Raw genomic sequence first — 13,817 nt, forward strand, 5'->3', positions numbered from 1 at the left:
TTCGGTGTAAAGGTGAAAGATTATATCATAGGACCTACCTGTAAAATAAGTATTGCCACTGAAGTTAATACAGTTTTTCAGTGTTTAAACAAAAAACCAAAATAGCTTCTAGCTTTTATCTGGGGAAAGAAATAGGTTTCCATTTAAATCAGTGTGAATATATATCAAAAATATTTCTGAATATACTGAACAGGTTTCCTGTCTGGTTCCATGATAACAAAGGTAATCAGATGATCCATTTGAGCCATCAATTGACTGAAGTTCATACAAGCATAAGCTGAAAACCAAGAATGGAAAGAGAGAAAATCAAAAACAAGGTTGATAGTGAGTAGCATCATAGTGTGATCCACCTATACCAAAAAGAATCTTTCAATTTGTAGGACCAAACTGAAATGAAACAGCTTTGCTTAATTTTAATTACTTCTTCTTATATATAGATTTCAGCAACATGTATAGCCTTATCAACAACAATTTCTTCAACCTTATTAGTGTGTCCTGAACACATTAATACCTAGGTCATTGGGATGTAGTTTGGTCTGCATTGTGTCTAGTAGGTACTTTTCTGGATAGGCCCTGTACGCAGAGTGAAATCATCTGTATTTTATGATGGAAGGTCTGTTAGTGATCCCTCATTTTAGGCAGCTTTAGAGGTTCTATCATTTTATATTTCTTGTGTAGCTTTTCTTTAGAAAATTCTTCCATCTCTACATGGGCTCAAGAAATCTTTGAAACGTGGGGATGAAAAATAGAGCAATAGGAAAGCATTCTCCCTGGTCCTGTAAAGAGTGCTTCTAAAGGGACAAGAGCAGAAGGGGAGAAGACTGAAGGAATACTTCCTTCCCCCATATACAAAGGTTACCTGAGCATATCCTCTCCCATAATGTGTCTGTTGTTCCTTCCCACCACTAACTCAGACTGAGAAGATGGTTTCATGACTGATTAGGCCACTCATGTATCTTGGAGGGTACTTATTCAAGAAAACATTTATGATAACTTAATTTCTTTTCCTCTTTAGAAGTACAGCATTTAGAATTATCCAACTAAAAGTAATAGTGTCAGTTCAGCTTGAATGCAGGAGTTTGAACAGGGTCATATTTTTTTCCTGTCCACTTCTGTGTTCCCAGGGTTCAAGGAATTAATTAATTTTCTCAGTGTATTAATTGACCTGTATTTTTATCAACAACAGTGGCAAGAAAGTAACTGTTGAGGAATTACACTATTTCAATTGCTGCAGGATTCAAAGTACAGGAAACTTTGCTCTTATCTGCAGTTTGTTGTAATGATATCTGCATTGCTCAGAAAGAAGACCTAAAGAACATCTGAGGGTTTTTTTCTTCATCAGTAACTGAGGGAGAGAATAAAAGTAGGAAAGAATGTCTGTAGATAAGAGAGAGAGAAACCGCACTTTGACTACTGTCTGAGTTGCAGGATACTGATTCTAGTTTACATTCCCATGAGGATTTAAATACTTGGTACTAGGGAGTCACATGTTCCAAAAATTTTATGAGCAGAAGTGCTGTAAGGAAAACACTGGTACTCAAAGAAAATTGAAGAACTGCTCTGAAGAATATTCAAGAATTTAAAAGAGGGATTTTTCTTATATCTTGAATGTTTTCCATATCCTTCCCTGTCTTAAAAGTTGTGAGGGGACCATAAAATAGCTGCTGCACTGCTGGTTGCAGAGCACACCTGTATTCCCAAGACTCTCGCTGTTCTTAAATAACTGTTCTTAAAACAACTAGTTTTCTGTATCTTGTTTAGTAAAAACATCTATGAGGAATGGAAATATTTCCCTTGAGACATTATAAAAGTAAATTGAAATATATGCATGCTAACATGCATATTGAATATTCATTTAATTTTATGTTCTTGATAAGTTAGAGAGAAAAAAATTACATGCGGAGTTTAAATCCTGCCATGCACACTCATGAAGGACTATCCTGCTAAAGAGTATGGGTCACAGTTAGCTGTGACCTATAGGCACAAAAAAACACCATGGGTGCAAAAAAACCTGCTGTCTTTGGATCTCTGAAGGCATCAGAAAACGTACATGAGCTTATATATCCAGGTATACAAAGATATATACATAAACACAATAAGAAAATGAGGGCAATAAGGGTGAGACCAGGGATATTTCCCCAAAAAGACCTCACAACGGTTCATGAATCAGAAAGTTTTATTCCAAAGCCACACAGAGGGGTTGGGTTGCTCCCCTCTCTGTGGCTTGAGGGGAGTTTCCAGCTGTCTGTGGGACCATGGTGTGCTGCAGGCTGGGGCTGGAGGTGTTTCCTTGTCCTAAGGTCGATGGCTGAGTCAAGAGCTGCAGAAATCTCTGTCTGAGTAGCTTAGGGAGAGGACAAGAGTGTGCCATGGTCTGGTCTTGCACCTAGGCTTGCATCTTTTTATTTTCTTTCCAGCAGTCCTAGACTGTGATATCATATTTTATCTCCAGAGTCCCTCCTAGGGAGAAGACAAAATCATTAATCTTCATTAATATTCACCCTATCCATATGCCTACTAATCTGCATGAAATAACACCTAAATCTAAAGACATTATTTAAATTTGTTATCCCTAATTAATTTTTGGTTTTGCTAAACTCTAGCTCAATGTCAGTTCTGTTTACTTTCACCTACATACATTAGTGTTTTCTTTTGTGCAATGCAAGAAGTGACCAAATGATAAAAAATCGACACACTGTGTTTGTACCAGCATTTTCCTTTATTAAAATAAGTTTTGCCAGCTGAATCCATTTCTCTCATGGCATTTTAAGATGTACTTCTCAAAATCCATTACTGGAGTTCTTTTGTCTTCAGTAATATCAGTACATATCAGAAGTCACTTATTGTGATTGATTTGTTTGTGGGTTGTTTTTTGGGTTTTTTTTTAATATACAGATATTTGTTCCAGAGCACACATTTCTGCCAATAAACCCCAGCAAAGTAATGTACCTACACATTATTATAAATATGCAAAACAGCAATTCATACTCCTTTACAAAGTCCTACAAGTAGGACTAATAAGCTGGAAAATTATGGGAAAGAGATATTACTAATTGCTTCTGCTTTTATTAGCTGACTTTACAAATCAACAGGCTAATTATTTGAATCTATTCCAGCAGAAGCACACATGCCTGAAAATATAGGTATTTTCAAAACCTGCATTTGAATAATAATGTAAAAAGACAAAACTGAAGTGTATAATAAGTGTGTAGTCACTAAAAAGAAAGCTTGAAAAACATAATGGGGTCTTATGTCATTTTTTTACTGTATGATAAGAGAGTTGAGAAACCCCAAATGGAAGAATTTAAAGACATGGAAATTTCAAATCTCAAAACTAACATGCTATGACCTATGTCTCCCACGATTCTCATCCTTTTCAGACTCCAAATCTTTCTTTTCTGTACCAAGACTTGTAGCCCCATGTACCTGTTCCTGTCTACTCCTGTCTACTCTGTAAGCCTCAGAAAATATGAAAAAGGTTATTATTAGTATGATAAAGTATTAAATTAGTATGATAAAGTTCGCAGTTCCCAAAACTGTGAAATCATAATGTGTTTGAAGCTGTGTGAAGTTGGTAAAACAATGTAGTAAATAATTTTCAGGTGAGTGACCAAATCCCAATTCTTCAGGTATACCTTTTTTCACTTCAAGCTGCTGTTGGTAGGACAAATACAGCAGGACCTTATAAAATGCTTAATGAGGTGTGCTGTCCTCAGTAAGAACTGGAGGACATCTATCCCATGAACACAGGAAACCCTAAAACCAACAGAAAAACCCCTGCTCCCAGATGTTTCATTGCAAGTGTGCAAGTAGCAGGACAATGCCACTACCTCTCTGCGGACAGGCTAGTGCTTTAAAAATGAAGAGCACCATGTGATTAAATCATCCATGAGTCTGGAGTAAGCCTAAAAATGTTAAAATTCCACAGGCTTCTGGTACACAGTGGGAATTTTATTCATTCAGACCAACATGACAGGAATACTCTGCTTGTGACCTTTTACTTTTCTGAAGGCTTACACTTCTCACTTCATAATATGAATGAACTGGAATCAAAGATGTGCTCTACGGGTCTGTACAGCTTTTTTTAGTTCAGAAATGTAAATTCTTATCAAGATAAAGGTACATGCCAAAATTAGACAAGACAGTGGAGGAAAATGAAATGTCAGATTTAGCTATATATTATTTAATAACAGACACCATTTGCTGCCATTAATTTTCCAAGTGATTCTTCTTAGCATTCCTTGATGTAAGGAAGGGGAATTGTGTATTACTTTTCTGTGGAAAGGGGAGGGAATATTGTGTATCAGTTTTCTGTGACATAATCTGCTGCAAGCAGTAGGAAATTTTTTGTTTTCCTTGCTCTCTGTAAGCAGAGTTAATTCCTCTTAAGTCTCTTGAGCTTCTCACTAGACTTCAGGCCAAAATATATCTGATGAGAAAGCCATTCTTAGGCATAATAAACTCTTAAATCATACTATATGTTTTATGCCTCACTTAGTAATATATTATATATTTCTTCTTTGTCTTTATTTTCCTTTTAGTAATTGCTTTTTAATACATCTACATTAATGCAACACGAACCTTCAGAAAACAAATATAATTATGAATACTTTAATCTTACATTATAAAATCTATAACACATTTGCATTTTTTGAGCTTTCCTAAACAGTAACTTTTTTTTTTTTGACAGAAAATGTTGATTATGGGCCGGTGTTTGTACAAGAGCCAGATGATATGATTTTTCCAACTGATTCTGAGGAAAAGAAAGTGTCTCTGAATTGTCAAGCACGTGGAAATCCTACTCCTACATACAGGTACCTGTTTCAGAATTTTATTTTTTTAGCTTTCAGAATTTTAGCCACTGCAATCCTACTCTGAGAATCAATGTATTTTGGTGAGAAACAACCGAAACAGCTCTCTGACACTAGTAGTTTTCCTGATTGAATGCTTTTTGTGATTCTGAATAAGCAAGAAGCAGAAATGGCAGTGATTAAGGTAAAGCAATATTTTAAGTTTCAAATTATATACTCAGAGCATCACTTCTATCCATGCAGAGAGACTCCTTTTGTCCAGCTTATTGAATTGTGTCTGCGACAACTGACAAAAAAAATTTAATTCTTTGGGTTTCTTTTTTATTTCTAAACATCTATAAAGCTACAAAATACTATTCCAACATATAGGGAAGGCAGCAAAGTATATGCACATTAAATGACGTGACTTGGAACTATAAGATACCATGGCCGCGTCAATCTGGTTGTTTTCCACTCACAAGCCTACCATTTTATTCCTCTGCAACCATCACCTGTTGCTTATTTTTCCATACAGGCTTGTAGGCCACAGTTATCCATTATTCAGGCTTTTGATGACACATCTGTGAGCCTCAGAGTGCAGTTTATTGATGGTGCTCGCTTACAGGAGGTAGCAGTATGTTGCAGTCACCTTACCCATTTGCTATATCTGTCTCTGCTCATATTTTATGTAAATTACTAGTGATGCAAGAGGGCTGGGGGAACATATGGTTAGTTATTTTTTTCCCACATACCTTTCATCTTTTCTCATAGAATCATTCTTCAATTACAAAGGGAACATAAGGACTCCTATTGTGTTTTATCATAGATGGCAATCATCAATTCTGCCTTTTGTCTTTTGCCTTTTATCCTTATTTAACTTGTGGATTCTTCAGAATTCTGGTTGAATTTTCCTTAGAGCTATTTGAATCAGAGCTCTTGCATTTCTATAACTTGAAGTAATCCAGAAGCAGGCCATCCTTAAACATTCCAACCATTCAATCTGCCTCTTTGCAACATATGGACTCATTAAATGGATCTGATGCATGACACAAGCCACCTCCTCCCCCAACAGCACAGGCATGACTAAAACATTTGACATGGGATGAGGAATGAGTATCCAGAAATTCTCCAAACTAGAATAGCATGAATTCCTTACCATGTAGTATGAAAGCTATGTTGCATTCTTCTTTACTGACATTCCATGAGTAAATTCTGTTACCTACTGGTGATTTTTAATCATAAAAAAAAGAGAAAAAAAGGGGATTAGTGCCACACGTTGTGAAAGTGTCATCGGTCCATTAAACATAACCTGTGACTATGCGGAAAAAGGAACAAATTCACCCCCAAAAGAAGAGAGTCCTATATTCAAGTCTCCCCAAAAACTTCATCATTCTTGTAGAAATTTTGTCTGAGGAGAACCTATGCCATCTCCTTTCTTTCTTCATACAACCATATTTTTTGTGTTTTCCCAGTAGAATGCAATCAACAAATACAGACTTCCAGCATGTTTTAAAGAGTGACTACAAAGACTATAAGGATTCTTTCTTCACAGGGAGCTACATGGAGAAGACAAGAGGCAAGAAAGTTTCATACTCCTCAGTAATTCACTGAAGCCTTTTAAGATGCAAACAAACAAAAATCATCTTGTCTAGGCTCCATTTTCCATATAATGCTGGAGAAAACAATCTTTTAAAATCTTTTCCAACCTGGGATGCTTTATGGTTTTTTGATATCCATTTCTTCAATTCTCCAGAGATTAATTGGTGTCACCAGCCTCATAAGAAAACTTTCCCGACTGTTGCTTGGGAAAGCAACAGGAAGGAGAGATTAAACTCAAAAGGCCTAACTCAAACAGCACAGTTTATCTTCTCCTGCTGGCACTTATCTGGGCAGCATTTGCAATGCACACTACCATTCAAAGGGAGGGAAAAGAAGTAAAAATTACTCTCTGAGGAAGATACTATTCTTCAGGACAAATGTAGAGGGAATTTAGCCTCAAAAGATCTACAGATATACAAAGTTTTTGAGTATGTCACTACCTAACCACATTACCAAAGGCCCTGGCCAGCTGCACTGGACCTTTATTTATGTGTGCTCTGAGGCATGTGCTGCTAAGAATTATTTTCGGCCAAAACCAAAGCACAGTATGTATTTATTCAAATTTATATTAAAAGAACACTTAAAGCACTCAAAAATTTCAATATTAAGTTATCTCTGCCTTTTTTAAAATTCATTTCTTTAGTGTGTTTAATTTGTGTCTCAGTGTTCATAACCTCTTTACAATTTTTTTCTTTTTGTTCTTGGAAATGACTTTGTTTTAATGGAATGGAGAATGTTCCCATTATTTCAGATGCTCCCCCTTTCAAAAAACTTTGTTTCTCCTTATCCAAACTCTACCCTGAAATAACAGGTTTTAATTTATTGACCTTCAGTCATTGAGGCATTTTGATACATAGTGTTAGGGAATAACTCCCTGACATGAACTGATTCTGTTTGCTTAGCATTTCTTCAAATCATACCTTAGCATCACAAGTCAGGGGTAGTTCAATGAAGACAAAAACTGCAATCCCTTTGATGATGAATACAGACATTGACAAACTTCATGTGGGATCTCACAGGTCAGCAGAGTTATTGAGCTACAAGCAGGTGTTGAATTCCCCGAGATGCTGCTTAACTACACGGCTTTCACTGACTGTGAAACCCTCCATGGACCCTTTAACTTAGGACACACATAAGCTGGGTAGTAATTGCTTTGTCAGTTTCATTTACTGTGATTGAAAAAGTTTACTAAAAATTTTTTTTTTGTCTGCTTAAACCAGATTATAGTAATTTGAAATGTTATCTGTCACTTTTCTTCAAGAAAAAATGCATCTGAGTATTCCTAACAATCTGTGACCTTGGAAGTGTTGTATTTTAGACAATTTTGTTGTTCTTCCAGATTGGTCAGGTTACCTAGAAAAAAAGTCACCAAATTCGGTGTTTCTTTTCCTATAATGTGCATAAGTTACATGAGGGGAATATAATCCCTCAGGATTGATCCCAAGATATGGAGCCAGGTAGCTATCAAGATCCAAAGTTTTGAGGTAGAATTCAAAGAATATATTTTTTAATTGAATTTAACTGAAAATGAAACTAAAGGAATAAAACTAGTGTAACTGAATTTTCTGGCAGTTCTCATTTGGAAATACCAAAACTTTTTTTTTTTCCTTTTCCCTATCTACCTTTCCATTCAAAATCAATTACTTTTGCATTTTTTTTCCACATATGATATATGACAAAGATATATGTAGAAAAAGTTAACTTTTGTTATGATTTCATTCAAAACAAAAATAAAACTAATAATCAAATGTTCAAATTAAAAATTCCTTTCCTATTTACCTCATCTTTATATGTTATCAATTTAAAAACGTAGTTAATCCTACCGAACTTCCCCTGCTATCCTTTAAAATATAAATAAATTTTCAACACTGTTTCATTTCTAACATTCAGTGAAGCAGAGGTGCTCTGCAATCAAAAGTCCAAATGTGAAAAGAAAGGACATATAGGAGATTTGTAATTCATCCAAATTCTGACAATTCTGACCTTTGGATTAAGAAATATTCACCACTACTGCAGCTGAATTCTGCTCTCTGTACCCTATTCACCACAAATGTTAACAAGATAGAGTGAATTAATAATTATTTTGCTTTGTTAAAGTTGTCTCTGTAGTCTAAATGTAGCCAAGTTCTTCCAGTCTTTGCAGATCTCTGGCAAAGCTTTCAAGTTCTTGGAAATTTCCCAAGCCAACTTAGAAGCTGCAGAATGACAGCAAAAGAGTAATGAAAGAGATATCTGGGCATTATAATGATTGTACCCTGTCTGTTTACATTGCTTATCTCTTCTTTGCATTCTTCTTACAATTTCATGTAATTACACTTTGACAAAAAAAAAATCTGAAAGTCTTCATATGTAGATGTTTTTCTTTTATTCAGAAACTGCAAACACACACATATAAGAGGTTCTTCCAGAGTGCTGAAGTCTATTAATCTACCACAAAAAATATTTTCGCCTGCAGCCAGTGGACAATTGCAGGGTTTTTTGCTTCAGTCTTTTGAGATGTATGGGAGGCTGAGGCTTTTTGGCAGACAATATGTGGGACAGATGGGAAACACAACCCATGAAAACACTTGCACAACTGAAAAATTATGAGACACTCAGGTTACTTCTGAAACCTCATAAAAATAAGTGTTTTTTCAGGAATCATTCAAAACTTTGCCTCAGTTGGGATACTTTCAATGTTTCCTACAGTGTGGCTTTTTCCAACTTGTCTTCACTCCCGTCCTTGAATTTACTGCTCAGGCTTATTATTTCACTCCCAAACACCTCCCTAATTTAGCATTCTTTATGCAGACTGTTTATTTGTTATTAGTTTTCATGTACCTAGTGGCTGCCAGGAACTGCCCTTGGCCACCCAGCAGTTAATTCCAGTCTTCTATTCCAGTCTTTAAATTCTGTGTATACTGATTCAGGTGATATTATTTTGCCTTTGTCTGTTGCCAAAATCCTATATTGTATAGCAGCCTATGTACATCAATCTACCTCTCTGCTCTTCACAGGTCTTGCTCTTCTTTTTGCTGTATTTAAATGAGGTGTCTCTGTTTCTTGGCCTGAGAAGATCAAATGCTGAAAGAATGGAAAAAACCTTTCCTTGTTTGTATGCAGTGCAGCACCTGTAAGCTCAGCTAAGGTTTTAATGATAGAAAATGAATTAAAATTTTGATTATCATAAGCACAGTAAAATTCCCATTTTTGACATAAAGGATGCGTTTGCTATGTAGTTTTCAATTCTTAAGCCTTTGTGAACATTAGGTTTTTTAGAGGGCAAAAGGAAGAAAAAAGCAGAGATCATTATTTTCATTCAGCATAGGCAAAACAAGGAATATCCCTTTTCTTCAGAGGCTGAAGATCAGGTTTAACTTGTGTTTTTTGCTTTCAAGTTTTGTGAGATCAATGTATTGCTGCGCAGGATACCTTTGAATAACTGTAATTACAACTGGAACTGTCAGATTCTATGTCCTAAGCTTGATACCTTCACTTGGCTATTAAATGCTCTGTCTTTCAGTGGGGTTTTTTTGGTTTTTTTTCCCCTAAGATGGCTTCGAAATGGAACTGAAATCGACATTGAAAGTGATTATCGCTTAAGTTTAATAGAAGGAAGTTTGATCATCAGCAACCCCAGTGAAACGAAAGATTCTGGACAGTACCAATGTTTAACTACCAACATGTTTGGCAGTATTTTAAGCAGAGAGGCTGTTCTTCAGTTTGCATGTGAGTAACATTTTTTTAAATATTGATAAATCAGACCTCTACATTGCTTGATAAGGCATTAAGTTGTAATTTGAATATGTTATACAAGTGACACTGACATTGTTGAGCTAGAATCTCAAAATTAGAAATAAAATACTTAGTGGAAGATAGTGATTTTCTGTAGATTTGTTACTTTTAAAATAGAATCATCAGGGAAAATAACTGTAGTACATGATCCCAAAGGCTGTACTTTAATGGCATACTTGAATACTCTGCAGTGATGTGTTTCACTCATTGGTAGTTTCCTGAAACACCTATCATTTTGCAACACTCTCTTAGCAGGAAAGAAAGAACTGTAAACTTAGGAATAGAATGAGATAAAGTGCCCATATATATATTGAATAGGATGCACCTTAACTGCTTTTTTTCATGTATATATGTATATAAATATATATGGTTTATGTCCTTGTTTTTGCATACATATCCTTTCATACAATATAAAACTGAAGAGGTTTTTATACTCGTTAATGGAAACCAAAAATGACTTAGCTTTTGTAATCATTCACTACAATATACTTCTCAGAAGCTATCAATAGTTCATGATCCCAAGTAAACACTATGGTCTATCAATAGGATGCTCTATATTCAAAAATACTAGCAGGAAAAACAGGGATTTCTCTTCAACCCTAAATTCCCCTCAGCACTTTATAGGAAGAAATCCAACATAATTTTATTAGTTTATCTAGATAAATCCCACCATAAGTGGTTTTTAAGAGGAGGAGTGCAAAACGAGCTCCATCCTAGTTTCTCAGATCCCGCTGAAAATAAGACAATCCCATTAAATATGAGGCACATCTTCATATAGCCACAGCTGGAAAAATGGGTTTAAGGAGAAGTTGCCAACTGCATGTCTACTAACACATCTGGTGTTGTCAAAAACTCAGCAGTGAGGTCTGATCTTCCCTTGATCCACCCCTCCCTGGTCAGGTCAGACTTCTTTAATTTATTGCTTAATTATTATCTGCTGCATCCTACGTCAAGGTATTTATTAGGAGATCATGGTACTATCCACCTACTTCAGACCTGGGAAGAATAATGACATTTTTAAAAATTTACTCATGCCAGGGCAGCATGTTTAAAACTCTGAGCACCACAAGAGTATCGTGGTGTTGTTGGACTTCAGTCTTAAATGTAGCTTCTGAGAAAATCGTGCTGCATTTTATCTTTTAGACAAGAAAATTATCCTACAACAAATCTCTTGGTTAGAGAACCCAACCAATGGTAAAAATACACGGTTCCACAGTCTGAACCTCAGATTTCTGTTCCCAGGTCAAGAGTAGGGCTAAGAGGTGGCTATTTAAACTCCAATTGGAAAAAAAAATAGAGGGAAAGTGAGAGCTGAAGTTCAAGCAATTGAAGACCTTTGAATTTCAACAATTGAAGACCTATGAGTTTCAATAGCTGCATCCACATCCAGTAGTTAATTCAGGCCCCCCGTATTATTACCTTCTCCATTAAAATCAATTTAGATAAACTAAGTGACCAAAAAAAAAAAAAAACAGAAGTGATTTTGTTTCGAGGGTTTATTTTAATTGGATTTTTAAGTTTGTATTATCTTACACACCTACTTTTACAAGTATCAAAATTATTACATTTTAATGTCTGGAATGTGATTTCTGTTCATTAAAGTATTTGGAAATAGTTATGTAAGTTTCTTAGGAAAGTTTAATGGCAGAATGCTATTTCAAAGTGCTGAAGTGTAGTAAATAATGTTGAACGACTTGCATCAGAGAAAAAGCTGTTATAAGGACATAAAAATATTTTTAATATTTTACAGTTAGAGTAGTAACTGATTGAAGCTCTTTTAGAAGAGTTTGTGAGAAACTTGTTCACAAGAGCAATTTCAAGTTCAATGTGTATTTGTAGTTTAATTTCTATGTAGCATGATACTTTCTCTTCTGATCCTGTTTTAATGCTTCTTCAATTCCCTGACCTCAAATAGTTGGTGTTCATGTTGAAATAATATTTGCATTATGCAGCATCTCATATTTTAGTATTGTTTAAATTAATTCAAGTTAAATGATGTCACCACACTGTAAGCTCATACTAACGTACCAGAGACTTGTATCACGGAAAAATTGTTTTAAGTCAGATCCAAGGGCCACTTCTTCCAGTGCCTCACCACCTTTATAGAGAAGTATTTCCTGTTAACAGCTGGCCTGCATGTGTCCAGTTGATTTCAGTAAGACAGAAAGTAAAGCATCGGAATAGATTTTTTAAGGAAATGTCCTAACCTTAAATTAATTAAAGTAATTGATGCTCTACAGTTTTACTGGGATCCAATGGCTTGAAGGGTTATCTATAATACCAAGGAAAAGCAAAGCCATTTCTGACTATGAGACAGAGAGCTACACATAATGGCCTTCATTTTCTTTTTTGTTGCTGAAAACCATGGATATTGATTCTAAAAGCTTAGAAACTTACCACTTTCACAGGAAAAAAATACCGAAAAATTAAGTTCATGTAATTGTTTGAATGCAATTCAAACAATTGGTTGTACCTCTGTGGAAAATAGTTACCTCTTTGCAACTTCAAAGTTATTCTTCTAATTAAAAAGAGAAATGGCATGCAGCTCAAACTGGAGCAGGGATCATTAACCAAGGTCTTTGACACCCTCTTAAGGACAAAGTGTGTACTCTAAGGTGCCTATGTAAAAACACCATGAAACCGGAAAAAGGAGAGCGTGTTTATTACACTGGCCCTTAGTTCTCTCCCAATTCCATGGCCAAAAGCCCTGTTGCTATGGTTATTATCATGTAATTCAGCACTGGTGATGCATTGCAAATAAAAATGTTTATGTACTATATCATTTGCATATGCGTGCACAGTTAAAATGGGAAATACTTTGAGATACTTATATCATGTCTTTGGACTTGAAAAAGAAAGAGATATAAAGTGAACATTACTCTGTATATGTTTAGAGATATAATACTTGAAATAGCCCACTCTATCACTGGTTATTTTTATGGAGCAAAATTGGAAGACCAGTTATGTGCAGTTAAAGGTCTGCCTGAAATTTTAAACTAAAACAGCAAATACTTATGAAGATTTAAACTCAATAGAAGTTCTCTCTTTTCTTTTTCTTTGCATTTCCTATGATGTCTCATGCCCAAGGTCATGCTGGTTTATGCTATTTTTAGAGAGCAAGCAAAAAAAAGAGAAAAGAAAACTACCGCATGCTGTAAATGAAATTAAAAGTATATCTTTTCAATAAAAACAAAATCTGATGCATAATTGAAAAATATATATATATATTTCAGCTTGACTAAGTCTATCTGCCTTACTGCAAAGCAACTGCATATTTTTGCATGTGGTTCCATAGCTTCTCTTTGGAGCAGTGTCCTAATAACTTTGGCTACAATACCAGATGTATTTTGTGCTTACCTTTGCCACATGTACAATATTTATATTCCATTAGGTCACAAAACAAAATTTCTTTCTTTAATCTGTGGCTTATTCAACCTTTCACAAGCCTACCATCTCAGTGATATTTACAGTCTGGACTAAAAACCTAAAGTGGTAGGGGAAAACATGTTCTCACCTGTCATTTATGGAATACCTCACTGCAATTTTATTAATCCAATTGTCACTGACTTCTTTGCATCACTTCCTTTTTTCTTTTACTAAATCTGTTTTATTCCCTTTAATCTACAGTGAAGGGTATTGATTAGATTTAATTTA

At 35.2% G+C, this 13,817-nt stretch overlaps 1 protein-coding gene across 1 annotated transcript in view; it reads left to right on the top strand.

The window, feature by feature from the left end:
- The window catches only part of CNTN5 (contactin 5), a 607,373-nt gene that overhangs the window by 376,222 nt on the left and 217,334 nt on the right, over positions 1 to 13,817 (top strand). The window contains exons 6-7 of the mRNA XM_058822197.1: positions 4,691 to 4,814; positions 9,922 to 10,097. Of these exons, the coding sequence (XP_058678180.1) occupies positions 4,691 to 4,814; positions 9,922 to 10,097 (300 nt within the window). The remainder of the gene's footprint in view (positions 1 to 4,690; positions 4,815 to 9,921; positions 10,098 to 13,817) is intronic.

Source organism: Ammospiza caudacuta, chromosome 2, assembly GCF_027887145.1.
Source record: "Ammospiza caudacuta isolate bAmmCau1 chromosome 2, bAmmCau1.pri, whole genome shotgun sequence".
Classification (NCBI taxonomy): Eukaryota; Metazoa; Chordata; class Aves; order Passeriformes; family Passerellidae; genus Ammospiza; species Ammospiza caudacuta.